This window comes from Mandrillus leucophaeus, unplaced genomic scaffold (genome assembly GCF_000951045.1).
Source record: "Mandrillus leucophaeus isolate KB7577 unplaced genomic scaffold, Mleu.le_1.0 Scaffold229, whole genome shotgun sequence".
Classification (NCBI taxonomy): Eukaryota; Metazoa; Chordata; class Mammalia; order Primates; family Cercopithecidae; genus Mandrillus; species Mandrillus leucophaeus.
The window spans coordinates 1,467,267-1,487,725 of record NW_012102354.1 but is presented as its reverse complement, the minus strand read 5'-3'; the positions used below and the strand labels follow the sequence as shown (position 1 = coordinate 1,487,725).

At 40.6% G+C, this 20,459-nt stretch overlaps 1 protein-coding gene across 1 annotated transcript in view; it reads right to left on the bottom strand.

Annotated features, from left to right (window-relative positions):
* Positions 1 to 1,685: 1,685 nt before the first annotated feature.
* STON1 (stonin 1) overlaps positions 1,686 to 20,459 on the bottom strand; it is an 82,370-nt gene continuing 63,596 nt past the window's right edge. Inside the window, exons 2-4 of the mRNA XM_011981592.1 lie at positions 17,016 to 18,992; positions 7,341 to 7,543; positions 1,686 to 4,954 (exon numbers count right to left, since the gene is read on the bottom strand). Coding sequence (XP_011836982.1) covers positions 4,880 to 4,954; positions 7,341 to 7,543; positions 17,016 to 18,945 — 2,208 coding nt within the window. The 5' untranslated portion in view covers positions 18,946 to 18,992 and the 3' untranslated portion in view covers positions 1,686 to 4,879. The remainder of the gene's footprint in view (positions 4,955 to 7,340; positions 7,544 to 17,015; positions 18,993 to 20,459) is intronic.

Genomic DNA, 20,459 nt, shown 5'->3' with positions numbered 1-20,459 from the left:
AAAACCCAGAGTCTAATGATGCTGTGCCTTTCTTCCCCAGGAAGTCTCATGGAAATGAACTGAAATATTTTAAAACATGGGGCAATTAATCTAATCAGTTTTCCTTTTCCTTACAGATGAAACATGATTTTAAAGGCACAATATTACTTGTAGCTTGTATCTATGGTTTTTTGTAATTCAACTATTTGCTTCTTGACTAGCAACTCTGTCTTCCTTTAAAAATTAGAGTCAAATTCATATTTCAATACCATTTCTAAGCAGGATAACGAAAAATGCTTGTATCATATGACCCAGGGAAATATAGGGATAATTAGATTGAGCCCGTGAAATTCCCATCAAGAAAGGTAAATATTGGCGATTACATATGATTCAACAGAATACATATAGCCCTATGTTTTAGGGCCCTGGCTAAGGGTATAAGTTCCTTGGAATACAGTAGCTGCAGAGGATGGATAGGGTCTAGGAGAGACAACATCAAAATCTACCCTGTGTCTACACAAAAGTGGTGGGACAGTCTAGCCAGAGTTGAGACAAAACAGGAAAGAATTGATGGATGGGATTTTGAGGACTGTTGTTACAAATACAGTCAGTTTTTGCCACTCAATCCTTTTGTCATTCCTGAAGAACTAGGACCAAGCCTTGTGAGTCCTAGCAGTGGCTAAAATGGTGCTTCATTTCTGTCTTCTATGAAGTACTGATGCCATTTTGAAATACTAACTTTAGTAGCTAAATAAAAATTTAATTTCAACACAAGGCAGATTTCTTGTAAAAAGGAGGGTGGAGAGGTTGTTAGGTCGGTCCTTTATAAGCACTGATTTACCTTCATATCTCCTATGGTCTCCCTCCACTCCCCTACAACTTCCCTCCACCCCCGCAACTCCCTACCACCCACACGTATACCTTACCTGAAATATATTCTGTACAATTATGTAAAACTGGTTTTCTAAACTTTAAAAACATGGCTTTTAGGTACACATTAATTCTACAGGACTACTCTACAAGTTGCCAAAGTTTGAAAATTCCATGGAATACTGTGGACAAAGTTTTTCCTATTTTCAAGGAAAATTTGTGAAAGGCTTTGAGTAGTAGTAATCTTATGCATGTATTCATTTCATTTTTTAAAATTTTATTTTATTTTATTTTTGAGACAGAGTCTCGCTCTGTCGCCAGGTTGGAGTGCAGTGGTGCAATCTCAGCTCACTGCAAGCTCTGCCTCCCGGGTTCACGCCGTTCCCCTGCCTCAGCCTCCTGAGTAGCTGGGACCACAGGTGCCGGCCACCATGTCTGGCTAATTTTTTTTTTGTTTGTATTTTTAGTAGAGACAGGGTTTCACCATGTCAGCTAGGATGGTCTCGATCTCCTGACCTCGTGATTCGCACACCTCAGCCTCCCAAAGTGCTGGGATTACAGGCGTGAGCCACCGCGCCCGGCCTCTTATCTTTATGAGTCATGATTATACCCTATTTTTAAAATCATCTTTTATAACATTATCAACTATACTTTAATGATGTCATTTTTCCAGGATATGCCAAGAGGTCATGGTCACTGACTCCTTAAGATTGGAGTCTGACATATGCCTGACAGAGAGTCAATTGTTTAAGGTTATTGAAATTGATTTCATACCTTAAGAAAAAAAAAGAACCCCAGGTCTTGCAGAAGAAGATATACATTCACAGCACAGTAAGAATCATTTGAAATACATTTTTAATTTTTGAAAAATCAATATTTAATCTACAAAATATTTTGTTACATGATTATTAAGGCTCAACCTGTTTTGTATTTGCATTGACAGAATATAAAACCATACTTTAAGTAAAACATTATAATAGTCATTGTTAAGAAAGGCCTTCTAACTGAATTTATAAGAAAAGGGGCTGTATCACAAGCATAGCTCTGGAATGAAGGGAACTAACATCCTAGAACTGTCTAATATATACATCAGGTTGTAAAATTCCAGCCTTTATTTATGTGCTGGAAAGTATCTTTTTTACATATCTTTTTTTAATGGATGAACTCTTGTGATTCCCACAGAAAAAGGAAATGTCCTTAAATTTAGATCTGCACAAATGATCTACCCATGAATTCATTTACACTGTTAATGTGATCCTGTAACTGGAAAAGTGAGCAGACGAGTCACAAACTGGTCAGCTCCTTGGAAGTCTGCTCATTTGACTCCAAAATGGCCAAACTCACAATGGAATGATCTAAAGCAAAATGAATGCTGGAAAGGAATCTTTCCTCCCTCATTCCTTTCCTTCCCCGCTTCCCTCCCTTAAAAGCAAGGATTTTTGGAAGATCACTATTCCGGCAAGGGCAGTTCTACTTAATTTGAATCCTACCTGATTTTTCACCTAGAGTTCTGTAGTCACATCTGACCTCTTGCCAGTTCTGAGGTCAGAAGAATTGAATAAGCCTCCCCTCTCTACACAGAATGTTAATTTAACAGTAAGTAATGAATATTTAAGGATCCTAATAGATGTGCAAATTAACAATTATGCCGTAACACCCCGTTGTTAATGCTTTCAGCCTCTGCATTGCCACAGACACTCCATTTGGGCTTTAGTCCAGCTTTTTTATATTGTCAACACTGAATCTTGAGATGTCCTGTAGGCCCGGTGGCTTGTGAGTGAATAACCCTGGCAGGGAGGGATACTAGTCGACCTGTGAAGCATGGGGGGCAATTAAGTGAACCCTCTGCTGAATATATTTTGAGGTATAAATAGTCATTAAGTTCATCCTAATCAGACTGTGAGTTCTTTGTCGCAGGATGCCATAAAACACACTCAGAAAAGAATGGCAGTAATTAACCCAGCTAACTTCACTGGGACCGTGGGTAGCATCAGTTTCGGCCTGCCTCCGTATTTGTTCTGAGCAGACTGAAGTCACTCTAGAGTGCGCCCACATCAGATGATAAGAAAAGATGGTGGAATTTTTTTAAATGACATACACAGATTTGCCCTACTCTATATCAACAGTGAGCCTCAAGCATATGATATTATAAGCAAGGCATCAAATGTAGTTTAAAAGAGAAATAGCAGCCGGGCATGGTGGCTCATGCATGTAATCCCAGAACTTTGGGAGGTCAAGGCTGGCGGATTACCTGAGGTCAGGAGATCGAGACCAGCCTGGCCAACAAGGGGAAACTCCATCTCTACTAAAAATACAAAATAATTTTAGCTAGGCATGGTGGCTTGCACCTGTAATCCCAGCTACTTGGGAGGCTGAGGCAGGAGAATCGCTTGAACCCAGGAGACGGAGGTTGCAGTGAGCCAAGATCATGCCACTGCACTCCAGCCTGGGCAACAGAATGAGACTCTGTTTCAAAAAAAGTAAAAAATAAAAACAGTAATAGCAATTCCTTTCAACCAACCATCACCTTTTGCATCCTTTGCCTTTAGAGTAAAATAATGAAAAGCAATAAAATCTGCTGATTGATACAGACCATCATAAATGTTTGTCTTAATCTGTTTTTGAACAGATTGCAATGGATGTAACATAATATTAAATAAAACACATGAAATAAACTCTGTAGGCCAACACATAAATGTTGTTTGGAAGAACATTAAATCAGTTTTGACTCAAAACAAATCTAGCAAATAGAAAAAAAATCTCCTAATTATGTTTAAGATTCAACATAAATTGAAGGCATATTAATACCACATGGGGGAGTTTGTTTTTCAGACTAAAAATAAATCTGGAAAATAGATCCCATACATTTTAAAATTCTCACTTTTCACTGTAAATGCTAAAAGGAAATTATAAATGGAATTATAGCTACTAATGCTATTGACTTTTCATTAAAAACCAAACCTTTATAGTCATTTACCTGACTCTGAAGAATACAAATGTTGCCTCTTAGAAATCTGGGTAAAGTACCAAGTATCTTTCACTTTGCTCACCTTAATGAAAAATACTCCAAAATAAGCAGAATTAGCATAAAATAGCATGATAGCAGAACTAGTATAAAATAATCATCATGTGATTTAGACTTCTACTCAAGAGAGGCTTGTGTTCATTACAAATAATACTTTATCAAAATATATCCTTAGAGTCTGTACTTTTGGAAAATAGTATTTATAGATTTTAAAAATTCATCTTTAATATCTATAAATATTTTAACTAGTGTCTAATACTCAGATTCCATTTTGAAAGGAATCCTGCCAAGTGAAAGGAAACACGTCTTAGTGATTTATACTAAAATATGTAGGACAACAGAAATAGCTTCTTTGCAGCACACACTAGAATACAAACACATTTTGAAAATGACAATACAGTAGGAGAGAGACAGGTACCAAATATAGCCAATTATTACTTACCAATGTGGTAAGAGGACAGGAAAATAAGTAATTCAAAAGCACAGATACTTCCAAATCTACATTTTAGCCTGTAGTTTCAACATCATTCTATACCTAGCCACATTTCAGAGGCAAGCAAGAGGGAAAATTAAGTATTTTGGTGTATGTCTCCTTTGATTCCCTCACCCTCTAGTACAGGCACTAACCAGCAAGAAGAGATGGGAAAAAATAAAGACGGCACCTCAGTAATCCAGGGAGCAAAATAATCAGCCACTGAGTAATCAAAAATCAAACTGGCTGCAGGGTCACACAATGAGTAACTGTGCCTTTGAGTTTCAATAGGAAGCAAAACATCACACAAATTATAGAAACATTTTAGATCAAACCCCTAGGACAAAAACATATGAAAAGCATAAAACACAGATTGATCAGTTTTAGGTCTAAACTTCTCTAAACACAGTCATCAGACCTGTCTTAAAACCACTGTTCAGAAGTCATTTCCACTCTACAGTAGCAGGACTTGGTGTGGTGTCGGTGAATTACGTATTTGACAAGTGGGCTGTCATCATAAACTCTCGCTACTCCTACTGAGTTATGCAGTCACCAATTTTATCTGGGTCTTCTCCATCGATTTTAATCCACTTCTTTTCTATTTCAACCTGTTATGCAAAAGCAAAACACAGGCAGCATTAACAAATGCAACGCAGCACTCACACCTCTTCAGTCCTATTTTATACATGCGGCACAGACTGCACAAACCTCACCCTTCGGACACAGACACAGCCCTCTACCCTCCTACAGCAGCTTCCAAGTGAGGCACTCTGCTCTCCTTTTGAACAACAGAGCCCCCCCACAAATCCTCCCCGCCAGGGTTAAATCTTCAAGAGCACCAAAACTGTCTTCTAAGTCAAACATAGTTTTTATAAAATGTGTACAGAATACATATATTGAGAAAAACATTTACAGATCTGACTAGACATATGACCAATTATCCCTCCCCCTGAATATATGGCTGTATCTTACATCTAGCCATTGGCTCCCCTGAGATTTATAATGCACCCAAATTATCTAACTGAAACAAACCAGCTTACAAACTATTAGGCTGGTGCAAAACTAATGGCAAAAACCGTGATTACGTTTGCAGCAAACTAATAGTAAGCCAGCTGGGCCAAACCATCTGCTCTTCATCATTTTTGTCTCAGTTCAAACGTCACATCCTCCCGGAGGTCCTCCAGGACTACCCCAGATAAAGTCCTCCAGTCGTTCTCTATCCTGTTACCCTATTTTATTATCTTCTTATAATTTGTCATTAGTTGAAATCATATTATTTATTTATTTATCTACTAACTGTTTTTCATTTCCCCCCACTAGAAACTATGCTCCATGAGGACAGGGACTTTGTCTCTCTGTTCACACTGCTGTGTCCCTGCATGTGGAGCGGTATCTGGCACTTTAAAACTGTAACAGAGAATTACTGAATGGAAGAAAACATTTTGAAACTGCCGCCAGGTGCAGATCAACTAGTAAATGCCATTAAAGCTAGAGATACTTTGTAATTTTTAATTGTCCACTAAAACTGCATGAAGCTGGCACGTCCTGTGAATACGAAAGTAAGTATAAATGTAGTCTGCATGCGAACTTAACCTACATTTCAGTCACACATAATAGTTATATACCTAGTGTTACAGGTCAGGTTCCCCAAGAAATAGACTCTGAGATGGAGATCCGTGTGCAGAAAGTTTACTGGAGAGTGCTGTTGAGTTCAACATTCACGGAAACATTGCAAGAAATGAAGCTAAATGGGCAGAGAGAGAAGCTGGGCTGCCATGTAGTCAGAATGAAGGCTTCTGCCCATGCCCTGGAGAGCTGAAGCTGGGCTGACCTACAGAGTTAGCCCAAGTTGATGCAAAGGTGTCTGTCCACCCCTGCCTAGATTCCAGGAAGGAGACATGACTTCGGGGAAGGCAGCTATCTTCAGCCGAGGCAATTTCCACATGCTGGGGAAATACATCCTTCAGGTCACAGCACTACCTATCACTACCTTTATCAGCAGAAAAAGGTAACTGGACCCAAACATAGACTTCTAAACAGATAGTCCAAAAATAAAGAAAAATCCTGACTCACATTACTATAGTATAGGAAACCCAGTTGATATTAACGATGTCATCTATAATATCACTATTTTTAATAGAAATAAAAGAGTAGGAAATCAGAATGGCATTAATCATTGATGCAAGTCAAGCAACACATAGATTTTAAAATGCTATTCGAGGGGCACATGTTCTCAGGACCTCCTGAGGGCTGTGTCGCAGGCAAAATTTAAATTTTTAAAAAATAAAATAAATGATACTAGAAATTATAAAATGTTGCTCATGTGAAAGTCAGAAGGGAAACATAAATTCTAAACTGAACCACCTGTCTGTAATGCAATGTCTAATTTTTGTGATTTTTGAAATATTTTCTAGTTAAAAAATACGTTTAGGTCACGTGTGGTGGCTCACACCTATAATCCCAGCACTTTGGGCTGTCTCTTATACACATCTAGATGTGTATAAGAGACAGCACCCACATAGACAAGACACAATAGCCAATGAATTGGAAAAACTGGGTTAACTAAGTTTAACAAGTTTCCTTATTGCAGAACTTCTTGGGGGCCTTTATTTAACATTAATTTAGTATATGGCATTCCCTAACTTATTTTTTTCTTGGATAATTATTTGGGACATGTGTTCTGCAGCACATATTTTGAGAAATTGTGCCCTAACATCATAATTTTTCTCATAAATATACTTCTAAAATGTAGATTCATTTTTAACATACTGTTTTTCATTGAGAGCTAAATTATTAAGTGTTCCCAACATTCTCCAGAAGGGAGAGGAAGTGCTAAGCTCAATGGTGGCCATCAAGTTTCCAAAGCTGAGATCCTCTCTAGGGCAAATCCCACCACACATATACACACACACAACACACACACGATCACAAAAGACAGCAAAACAAATATTTAAGGCCAAATCAGGTCACAGTTCTGGAAGCTGTGGGATGTACCTGGATGTTGTAGCAAGCTCGCTGCTGAACATGTTTCTGTGGCTGGACATCACTCTCCACCCCCAGAGACCTGACCTCTGTCTTTGAGGCACAGGTGTCAGGCACGGAAAACTCAACAGTAGCAAATGGATACCAATCAGAGGGAATTTCTTGGTCTGATCCAAGCTCTAATTTGTATGACAGACAATGAGGATGATCAAGACCTTGAGGAAAGAAAAAATCAAATAGTCAAAGTATTTTAATGGCCATTGAACATTTCTCTTCAACATAAAAGGCATTTATCTCTCTTACTAAGGAATTTCATTAGCACTGCAGCAGTGCAAATTCCATTTAAACAACATACCATGAAAATCTACGATTTTGCACTAACTAGGGGAAAGCTGTCTGCGATTTTTAAGTGCTAGCTTTAAAAGTATGACTTTATTACTGTTTTGAATGAGTGGTAAAAATTTAAAAATAGAAAAAATAAAAAACATATTACTATACGCAGGCACAGATGAACTCCTAAAAACATTTTCAATTAGAAATATTACTAATATTAATTAGAAATATTACTATATTTAGCAGATTATATTAGTATATAATATATAATATAATCATATTATTACTATATTATAATACTAATATAATCTGCTAAACATTTATATTAAGCAATATTGTTTAATATTAATGTTTAATTTATATTAAACAATATAGTAATATTGCTAAACTTAATTGTTTTCCTTAATTAAAAGATATGAGTAATATTTATATTAAACATAATCATTTGGCCACAATGTGCTCAAGACCTGTACAAGCCTCTTTCTCTTAGACTCACATCTTATAATTATTAATTTATTCATTTTCTTACAATCTATTTATAGTTAACTCAAAAATAAACATCCCAAATTAAGTCATATTTTTAAATTCTGATTTTTAAAAGCTAAACTTAACTTTTCAGAAAATGTTCCAGGCCAAGAATTCTTTTTTCAGTGGAACAAATTATTTTTCCCTACTCTAATTCTCACTCATCTTTCCAAAATACTTTGACTGAAACAGCTATAGAGAGTGGAAATGGACATATTGGCCTTGAATATTTTAATCTAATATTGGTTTTCACTCAATTTGTCACTTATTGAGCATCTATGCTATGCCAGGCCAGGTTCAGTGCCAGACCCAGAGATATTGGATACATTCAAAGATTTTAGATGGGGGTCATAGAGTATATGTATGTGTGTGTGTGTGTGTGTGTGTTATAAAGAAATGAAAAATATTTTCATTGTAATCACTGTAGCAGCTTTACAAACATTCTGTGATCCTGTTGCATTGTTCATGGCATCTCCATATCCAATGTGGCTATCTTTACTTAAATAAATGTATGACATAAGAGTAATTTCAAGAACCAAATTAAATTACTGTACCACTGACATAGTTGGAGAAACAGCATTCCCATCAGAATATAGCTTTAGGCACAAAAACAAGAGTTTAAAGGATTTCACTTAATTCTTAAAAGATAAATTACCTTTCCTTCCATACAACCTGTTTCTTGTAGAGTGACTAATAGAATTCTAAGGCTGTAAAAAGCCTTGAGAAGTCATCATCAATCAATTAACTAACAGATGCTCATTAGCCATCTCTACCACTTACAGAAAGGGTAGGACAACAGTGGCCTCTGAGGTGCTCTTAACAACCCGGATCACTGCAGGCAAGTGATAACTTCATTCTCATACACACACACCCAGAGAGATTCCACTCCATTACTCTTTCTAGTCCTCTGCCTGCAGTGAGGATACAGTAAGTTCATTTACACTTACTGCAGGCACTCCTCAGTCTTGTTATGGCAAAGTGATTAAGGCTAGGGTTACAAATTGCTTATCTCTCTGAGCCTCAGTTTCTCCATCTGAAAATGTGGATAATGAGGATAACCTGAACCTTATAAGGGCTGTTGTGAGGATTAACCAGTTCATACACATACAGCACTGGGGCAGTAGTATTCTATAGCAATATAGATGAGCTAGATATATTATTTTGTGAAGTGCTATTCAATTATAAAGCCAGAATTATTTAATTACTATAATTTTGCTAATAAAGGGACTGTGAATGCTACATATTCAGAGTCAAAAATTATACTAGACATGATCTGATTTGATACTCACACTTTATAAGAAAAACTTATTTGGGGAAATTTTACGATGAAAACTGAAGAAAAGAACTAACCCAAGTTGAAGACTCAGTGCTACAAAAGTGTCAGAAACAAAACCTTTCTACCTGCTTTTCTTTAAAAATGGTAAAAGAAAGCCTTTTTCCTTTCAAATTTTCCGGCTTATTTTTTATGGCTTTTGAAAATGCTAAATGCTCTACAATGTTTAGTAACACACTCCCTCTTCAGACTTTGTGCTCCATAGGGACAGGTGTCATGTCTGTCCTTAGCACAATGTCTGTCATGTTTGGGGCTTCACGGATTATTTGTCAAATTCACCAATTAATGAATAAAAGATAAAGGAAAATCATGTTTTCTCAGTGCTGACCACTAGGGGGAACTGTCCAGCTTTGGTCATTGTTCTCTCAACATCATTCCTTTTCTTAGGACGGGGGATCAGTAAATCACAAAATCTTAGGTCTAGTTGCTATCCAGTCCCTCTTGAACCAAAATATTTTACATCTGAAACTGAACTGTTAGAGGGCTGAAGGGAATGAATAGCAAGAGGATAACAGAAGTGGAGGAGGAGAGAGCAACCAATATGCTGATGACAGGGCAGAGAAAAAAAGAGAAAAGTAGAAAAATTTGGAAATTAGAGGTAGATATATTTAATTGATCCTCCACCACTCTCATTCCTCTTAATAATTCTGTGCCACCATATACACCTCCTCTGGCTAACCAGCATCCTCATTTGTCTTCAGCTGTATTTCTTTTTCTTCCTTTCTCTTTCTGTCTCTATTTCTCTACTACCCCAACAAAGCCTAAGCTCCTCTGCTGTCATTCACACCTTAGTATGAATGAAGTCTGTGAGCTAGTGCCTCAGGCAAACCTTTGTTGTAAAATGAGAGACCTGCCCACTGTTGAAGGAATACTAAACATTGACAAGCTGGTTAGAAGGGACATTAAGGGACCAGTACCCCTTCCCACTTTTCCAGAAATCACAGGTGATTTCCTCAATAAAAAATGTCAATCCTAATCCCTCGAATTCTCAGGAAGGCAAAAAAAAAAAAAAAGTTTTATAATTAGAGCATAGTAGACTAGTTTATATGTTCTTGCCAGGTGCAGTAGTTTACACCTGTAATCCCAGCACTCGGAAAGCCAAGGTGGGTGGATTGCCTGAGCTGAGGAACTTGAGACCAGCCTGAGCAACATGGCAAAACCCCATCTCTACCAAAAATACAAAAAATTAGCCAGGCATGGTGGCACATGCTGTGGTCCCAGCTACTTGGGAGGCTGAGGTAGGAGGATGGCTTGAGCCTGGGAGGTAGAGGTTGCAGTGAGCTGAGATCTCCCCACTGCACTCCAGTGCTATTCATTCTGTTTCCATTTTCGAAGTATCTTTTCAAATAATGCATGTTTTTCAGAAACTATCTTGAAAAGATAAAATTTTAAAGAACTTTTTAAAAACTTTTTCTTCTCTAAATACACAACTGATCTAAAAGTCATATAGAAAAATAGAGATGCACTCTGGGATCCTGCTGTTCTAAGTGTGTTCCTTGGGCCAGACGCATTGGCATCACATCAGCACTTGTTAGAAACACAGTATTTCAGATCCCACCTGCTCAGTCAGTATCCACATTTGAACAAGGTGATACCTCGGCACACACAAGTTTGAGAAGCACTGCCTCAGGACAAAGATTTCCTTTCTGCTCCAATCTTATTATTACCGTACTTCTCAAGAGGCAAATTAGGTTATAGCCTGCCCTGGCACCCTCTCACTCTCTGCATTGCCCTCCCCACCCCCTCAGTGGAGAAGCTTGGTGCAGGGCCCTGTAATCCCAGTTATGTCCTGCCCCAAGCCAGGCCCACAGCTGCACCATGCCCTCTGGACGCCACCTGACACAGCCCCATTGTGTTTTCCCTGGGCCTCCTCTTTGTGCACAGACCTGATCTCAATAAAGCAGCTGTGATCCCAAAGGATTTGTTCAGTGAATTATCACTGTGTAATTGACTGAAATGCCTGTAAAATGTTGTCCTGTGTGGGCCTGGTGATATGACAGTTTTACAAAAGAATTCCTGAAGGCCAAGATCAGGTTCAGTCAGTTTCCCTGGAAATGCCCATTCTTGTCATTGTTCTTGGTGAGCTCCACTGCTAATAAATACTCATGGGAGGCCGGGCGCAGTGGCTCATGTCTATAATCCCAGCACTTTGGGAGGCCAAACCGGGCAGGTCACGAGGTCAAGAGTTTGAGACCAGCCTGGCCAATATGGTGAAATCCCGTCTCTACTAAAAATATAAAAATTAGCCGGGCGTGGTGGTGCACACCTGTAGTCCCAGCTACTCGGGAGGCTGAGGCAGAAGAATCTCTTGAACCCAGGAGATGGAGGTTGCAGTGAGCCAAGATCATGCCAATGAACTTCAGGCTGGGTGGCAGAGCGAGACTCTGTCTTATAAATAAATAAACAAATAAATAAATAAATACTCATGGGAGAGCAATAACAGAGCTCTAAAAGACACAGGCATATGCAGAGCAGGGAGGAATGGTTCCTGCCGAGGGGATCAGGTCAGTAGTTCTCAACCCTGGCTGCATGAGCCTTTAGAAACATCAATACCTGGGCCTCATCTTCACAGAGCCTGATTAGTAGGGGATGGGGCCCAAATATGGGTATGTGTTTGAAGCTTTAATGATGCTAACATGTGACCAGGGCTGGGAAATAGATTGTAAAAGGATAGGTGATGAGAAGATCCCAGGTGATCTCAGCTAATGGCACCATTGCCCACCTATCCACCAAAGCCAGAGCCCCTGACCTTGTCCCATCCCCTCGTTTTCCCTCATGCCCATAGAGAATCTATCATCACTGAGGGGCACCTCCTCTGAATTCGCTCACCCATCTCTTGCCTCTCTCACTGCCACTGCCTTTGCTCAGCATCCCTCACCTCCTCCCAACTTCCCTGTGTCTATAATCTACTCCTAAATCTTTCCTCTGCACTGCACGCCGGCATTTCTGAAACAAGATATGATTCTGTAGCAGTCACGCCTGAAAACAACCCTGAGGCCCTGTTGACAGGTAAACTTCACACCCCACAGCACGGCCCACAAGGTCTTCATACACTGGTCTCTTCACTCACCACTCCCTCAGCCCCAAAACTTAGGTAAGAGCCCCCACCTACACACCTGTGGTTCTGCTGTTTCTTTCTTTGATGGAAACTCTATTGACTCTCCTAGCCATCAGCTCTTAAGCGAAGCCCTCCCTAGTTCCCAGGCAGTTTATCACCCTTTCCTCTGGGATCCCTAAGTGCGTCTGTTTGTCTAAGCCTGGAGCTGTGCACTTTTCCACAGTGCATTTGGGTGGCTGCTTCAGCGTCGGTCCCACCTTCTAGACTGTTAAGCTTCTGATAGAGTAGGAATCATGTCTGTGTCTGTATCTCCTAAACACTCAGCACAGAGCCTATACCTAGAAGAAATTTCGCAGATGTTTGTGGAGTAAATGAGTGAGCCTCCTTCTCAATAAATTCTTGTTGATTGAATCAGTTAACTACCCCATTAACTCTGAAAAAAAATGCAGTGTTATAAACAGGATCATTTTCACAAAAAGCTTCATACATGTCTGCACTCCCAAAGTTAGAAAAGGTGATTGGTATGGTTTCTCAGTTTGAAAATTAAATGTGGTTACCCTGGCCAGGCTTTAGCCAAGTGCTTAGTTCCTTCAGGGCCTCCCGGAGCACCTGCTCTAAGTAGAGCAATAGGAATGGACTACAAAGGGGGCCTGTGCTCTTGTCCCTCTGACACCACGTGCACAAGCCCACAGCCTGAGCCTATTGTGCTTCTCTCTCAAAAGCATAATTACCACTTCAAGTCTATGCAAAAACTGCTTTGGACCTTTTGTTCCAGTCCCTGTGACCATCTCTAGGATCAACAGAAAACAACAGGAGTTAGTTTATCACCCAGATTTCAGGGGAAACCTGCAGATCCAGGAGGTTCCAACAGGCATTCCAGCCTGCCTGACTTTCTGCCTGCCTCTCTTTCCCTTTTTGTTTAGCAAAACGAAAGCTAATACTCTGATTTCGTTTAAACCCTCTAACCTAAAACTAGCACAAATAACTTTTAGAATAGACCATTTGGAACCTTGTATGAAGACCTGCAAACTGGTTTCTCTGGCATGAAGATGCAAATGGTTCAATTTGCCTCTCTAGCTAAGTTATAAAAGAAAGCAAGGGCCAGGCATGGTGGTTCACACCTGTAATCCCAGCATTCTGGGAGGCCGAGGTGGGTGGATCACCTGAGGTCGGGAGTTCGAGACCAGCCTGGCCAACATGGTGAAACCCCATCTCTACGAAAAATATAAGAAATTAGCCAGGTGTGGTGGTGTGGGCCTGTAATCCTAGCTACTTGGGAGACTGAACCACTAGAATTGCTTGAACCCAGGAGGCAGCGGTTGCAGCGAGCACTACTGCACTCCAGCCTGGGCAACAGAGCAACACTCCATCTCAAAAAAAAAAAAGAGAGAAAGCAGGAAACATTATCTCAGTGGATTATATCATGGTATCATGGAAGATACCGACCTTCCCTCCCATCACAGCAGAGTTGATCAGAATGTGCTGTTTGAGGCCATTCACTGTGACCACGCTGCACCATCACCACCTCACTCTGCCCTAAGGCTGAGCTATCCTTGCTAGTTTGGGGGAACTGAACATAATTAATGTGATTCTTGAGAACGCTGTGGGGTGAAATTTGGCATTAATGAAGAAGGGTGTGGGCTGTCAGGAAGAAAGACAATGTAGGAACTTCCCTTCCGCACAGGGTCCTGGAGCTCCTCAGCTCACCACGCCTGTGTCTCTTTTTTTTTTTTTTTTTTTTTTTTTTGAGACGGAGTCTCGCTCTGTAGCCCAGGCTGGAGTGCAGTGGCCGGATCTCAGCTCACTGCAAGCTCCGCCTCCCGGGTTCACGCCATTCTCCTGCCTCAGCCTCCTGAGTAGCTGGGACTACAGGCGCCCGCCACCTCGCCTGGCTACTTTTTTGTATTTTTTAGTAGAGACGGGGTTTCACCGTGTTGGCCAGGATGGTCTCGATCTCCTGACCTCGTGATCCGCCCGCCTCGGCCTCCCAAAGTGCTGGGATTACAGGCGTGAGCCACCGCGCCCGGCCCCACCACGCCTGTGTCTCTCGCCTGAAGGATCCTGCCCATAGCTCAAGCTCTCATCAGTCAACAGACGTTAAACCAACAGACAGAGAGTCATGGACACGGTCCCATGGCCTCCAGGGTGCGGGCAGTGCTGCCCCTCAAGTCAATTGTAGTCTGGGGCTTGCTCTTCTGGTTCTACAACTTCACAACACCTGGAGAGCAGTGTTCTTCCCTCTGGCTACACCTTATATCTAGAGAGATCTTCAAACAAATACCTGGCTCCCTCCCCCAACCCCTGCCAGAGATTCTGGTTTAATTAGCATGCAGTGAAGCCTGAACATTGAGATTATTTAAAAGCTTTCAAGTTATTCTAATATAGTCAGGTTTGGCCAGGCATGGTGGCTCACACCTGTAATCTCAACATTTTGGGAGGCCAAGGCGGGTGGATCACTTGAGGTCAGGAGTTCAAGACCAGTCTGGCCAACATGCGAAAACCATGTCTCTATTAAAAATACAAAAATTAGCCAGGCGTGGTGGCTCATGCCTGTCGTCCCAGCTACTCGGGAGGCTGAAGCCGAAAGAATCACTTGAACCTGGGAGGCGGAGGTTGCAGTGAGCTGAGATCACACTGCACTCCAGCCTGGGCAACAGAGTAAGACTCCATCTCAAAATAATAATAATAATATAGCCAGGTTTGAGAAATACTGCCATAAGGCCACCCCAAAGAAAAATGCTTCCTCTGAAGTCCACAGCCTGGAGGGTCCTAGATGAGCTAGATGAGCTTAAATTTCTCTGAAGGACTACAGCAGCTATGAGCCATCTGGAAACAGGGATCAGATTTTTATTTTTCTTTACCCCCAGCACTTGATGTGGCACTTGGTACACAGTAAGTGCTCAGTAAAGATTTGGATGGATGGGCCAGGTGCAGTGGCTCACGCCTATAATCCCAGCACTTTGGGAGGTCAAGGCGGGAGGAACACAAGGTCAGTTTGAGACGACCCTGGCCAATATGGTGAAACCCTGTCTCTACTAAAATACAAAAATTATCCAGGCATGGTGGTGGCTGCCTGTAGTCCCAGCTACTCGGGAGGCTGAGGCAGGAGAATTGCTTGAACACAAGAGGTGGAGGTTGCAGTGAGCCGAGATTGTGACACTGTACTCTGCCTGGGTGAGAAAGTGAGACCCCGTCTAAAAAAAAAAAAAAAAAGAAAAAAGAAAAGAAAAGAAAAAGAAAAAATGATTTGGATCAATGGATGGATGGATGGATGAATGGATGGATGGATGAATGCAACAACTCAGGTCCCCCAACTCTGCCCCCAGTTTAACTCTAGAGACCAGTAACCAGTGCTCTGCTAGGGGAAAAGAAAAAACAAAAAAAAAAAAAAAAACCTCAACTAAATAGGGAAGAGCTCTAGTTTTAAAATTTGGTTTTTGACTTTATTATATTATGCCCACTACTAACTTACTACTCCAAAATAAATGTGGTACTATAACTGTCTTTTCAAGTTCTGACTTCTAGATAATTTTTTCTTTACAAAATTTTAAAAATTAACTGAATTTTTAACACTCAAATATGTCCACCTCATTCTTTTAAAACAACCAGTTGAGGCCAGATGAGGTGGCTCACACCTGTAATCCTAGCATTTCGGGAGGCGAACGTGGGAGGATCCCTTGAGCCCAGGAATTCAAGACCAGCCTGGGCAACATTGGGAGACCCTGCCTCTACTAAAAAACAAAATATTAGCCAGGCATGACAGTATGCATCTGTAGTCCCAGGTACTGAGGAGGCTGAGGCAGGAAGATCACTTGAGCCTGGGAAGTGGAGGCTGCAGTGAGCCATGATAGTGCCACTACACTCCAGCCTGGATAACAAAGTGAGACCCCATGTCAAAAACAAAAACCATACCAGTTGAGATGGCCAAATGGGTGAATTCAGTCAACAAAAATCAATTTCGGTAAAAAGGAAAGCAGTCTTATTTCAAAGAGCAGGGAGCAAACCTAAGGAAGAAGTGGTATTGGCTGAGAATGCAAAAAAGTTCAGGTATATTCATGGCTGATAGATCTTTAAAGATTAATTAGGGAATCTCAGCTATATTAGAAACATTTTTAACATTTGAAGTTGATGAGTTAATCTCAACCATGGATATCAACGAATTTTCTCTTAGTGCCACCATCCACAACAAATTCCTAGCCTAGCATGGTATTTCATATGACATTAAAAAAATGTTAAACAGTTAAACTTATCTGGTAGGAATAGGTGCAAAAGGAAACAAATAAACCAGCTCTTGAGCTAAATGTTCCATCTCCCATCCCAAAGCGTGGCCTCAGCTGACAAATTGCCATCTGTCTCTATCTGGTTTCAACCCAAAGAGGAAGGTGAGAATATTTAAGCTATTTCCCATGAAAATAAACTTGGGGTATTGAATATTTACTTGAATTTTTGTCTGGAAGCCGATCTATCTTCCATACCACTGCCTGGTAGGCACTCTCATATTTTGCTGACCCCACAGTGACTTGAATGACAGGTTCAGATTCAAGTTCATGTAAACTCCCCAGACAGGCCCGGCGGTTCATTTTGGCTTTCAGAGACTTCTGCCTCTGGAGATTCATGGTCCAAAGGGCCTTGATCCACTGCGATGGGACAGGAAAGTGTATCATTATATTGTCACAGGACCTTAAGGAACCAGCATGGGATGACCTCTGCGCCAATGGGGCCATGTTGACAAAAGCCTGAAGTTCCACATATGCTCCCTGGACAACCACTACAGACTTCAAGGAAAACGGAAGATCATCCCCATTATACAAAGTCTTGAAACGCATCAGCTCACACCGGCAGGCATCCAGAGGCACAAACTTAATGATTCTTGATTGCTCAAATTCTTGTACTTTCACACACTTATGAAAATGGTGGTCAAGAATATTAATCCCTTTTTTTTCTGAGTCCTTCTCAAAATAGGATTCATCTCGCTTCGGCAGCTCAAGGTCATTCAAGGTTAAAAAGCATTCCAGGTTCCCATTCACAAAGCAGAGGCAATAAATTTGAGTTATCACAGCACTTTCAACTAATTTCCCTTCTTTTGTGACTTTACCCCAAAAGTTGTCCACAATTTCTAAGGAAATTTCTTGCTCCTCATAGTTCTTTTTTGGTTTTGAAATAGCTGGCAACTTCATCAGCTCCTCCTCCACAGTAGTCAGAAAGTCAAGGAAGTCATGGTACGATGTGGACCCCAACTTCAGCATCTGCTCTATGTCTGGTTCATGAACTACTTCTGTCTTAGAATGGTATTTCCTTTTTTCTGTGTAAGACACATGTTCAATCTTCACAGTATGGATTTTTCCTGCTACACTGAAGTTCTCAACCTTGGGTTCAGAAAGCCTACAATATGGATCAAGCTGTATCTCTTTAAAAGGTTTTTCTAATCCCTGCTCATAATACATCTGCAAAATTCCTCCAGGCAAAACGTTCAGAAAAATTGGTCCCCATTGCCGGGAAGACATCATATTCTTCTTCTCAGGAATTCTCAGCATGAAAGACCATCCAGCTTTTGGCTGACTCCTGAAGAGCGCATGAGGGACAAAGGAAGAGGCATTTTCTTCAGCACATAGACAGTGCATAGACAAACTTCTAAGTGAGTCTTGGTTCTCAGCTGACTGGAGATGCTCAAGCTTCTCACAGATATAGTTGAGTGAACACTTATTTAGGCTTTTTTGATCATTAGGCACCTCCTTGTCTCTTGATGAGAACATCTTTTTGCTTCCTGGTGGGTCAAGGGTGAACTGGGAATCACTGCCTTCATCTTTCCAAAATGGACTTGAAAAAGCACAGTCCTCTCGAAAATACTGAAACTGGGGGAGATCATCACTTTGGAATCCTAGGCTTTCAGCCTGGTGAGGGTTAACTTCATCTGGAAGACCTACTTTGGGAGCTGGATGTGTACATGAGTGGTCACTGGGCAACAAGGCATGGGATGAACATGTTGGTCCGGTAGTCAGTAAGGAAGATTCTCCTCCTGATATTGTGAGTGGGCTGTCTGAAGATGATTCTGGAATAGGATAAAGCACATGAGTCCCTGCTTTGGGGATGCCAGGAAAACCTGGGAAGTCTTTGGTAGGTGTAGAAAGAGGAGAGTTACTTGGAGGTCCTGGACTGAAATAAAAGTCTACAATGGGGGAGGAGAGAGGGGTGCTGCTGGTGGAGGAAGATCCACTGGGAAATTCCTTGAGGCCAGGAAGGTTCAGCTTCAGTCCATTTGGTCTACAGACACCTTGATTCTCCAGAGGAAAATTCTTTGACTTTTGAGAAGATTGGAAAGCAGGATCATCATCAAAGGTGACCCAGTTGCCTGGGTTTGTGGAGCACATCTTTGGGATCAGATTGTGGTCTTGTCAAGAAATCAAATAGGTTGTCTCTGTTAAAAAAATAAAATAAAGAGAAAATAGGCATACAAAATGAAGGGGGGAATCATTACTAAAGGTCTTTAGTTCTGATAAATATTTGGATGTAAAAGCATCCAGATTTACAGATTAACCAAGTTCAAAGAAATGCTTAAAAATTATAATTCTGTTGGTGGCTAAGTGGATTTAAAAAAAAAAAAAAAAAAACCATGATCCAACTATATGCTGTCTATAAGGGACTCACTTTAGATTTAAGGACACACATATGCTGAAAGCGAAAGGATAAAAAAAGATATTCCACGCAAATGTTATCTAAGAGAGAGCAGGAGTAGCCATACTTCAGCAAAATAAACTTTAAGTCAAAAACTATCATAGGAGACAAAGAAGGATATTATATAATGATAAAAGAGTCAATTCACTAGGAAGACATGACAATTATAAATATATATTAACCCAGCTGGGAATAGTGGCTCATAACTGTAATTCCAGCACTTCGGGAGGCCGAAGCAAGCGGGTCACCTGAGGTCAGCAGTTCGAGACGAGTCTGGCCAATATAGCAAAACCCTGTCTCTATAAAAAAATACAAAAATTAGCCAAGCATGGTGGTGGTCACCTGTATTCCCAGCTACTCGGGAGGCTGAGGCAGGAGAATCACTTGAACCTGGGAGGCAGATGTCGCAGTGAGCTGAGAAAGTGCCACTGCACTCCAGCCTGGGTGACGGAGTGAAACTCCATCTCAAAATATATGTATATTTATATATCCAACATCAGAGCATCCAAATATATGAAGCAAGCATTAATAGAATTGAAGGGAGAAACAGATAGCCACTCATTAATAATTGGAGATTTCAACATCATACTTTAAACAATACACAGAACATCCAGACAGAAGACCACTAAAGAAACAATAGACTTGAACACTATAAACTAAACTAAACTGGCAGACCAATACAGAACATTCCACCTAACAGCAGCAGAACACATATTCTTCTCAAGCACACACAGAATATTCTCCAAAGCAGATCACATGTTTGGTTACAAAACAAATCTTAAGAAATGTGAGAAGACTGAAATCACACAAACATTTTTTCTAACCACAATGGAATAAAACCAGAAATTAATAATAGAAGGAAAACTAAAAAATTCACAAATATTTGAAAATTAACATACTCTTGAACAACCAATGGATCAAAGAAGAAATAAAAAAGGAAATTAGAAAATATCTTGAGACAAATTAAAATGAAAACATGGCACACCAAAATTTATGGGATGCAGCAAAAGCAGTACTCAAAGGGAATTTTATAGCCAAAATGTGCCACTGCACTCCAGCCTGGGCAACAGAGCGAGACTCCATCTCAGAGGAAAAAAAAAAAAAGAAAGAGGGCTGGGTACAGTGGCTCACATCTATAATCCCAGCACTTTGGGAGGCTGAAGAGAGCAGATCACCTGAGGTCAGGAGATCGAGACCAGCCTGGCCAACA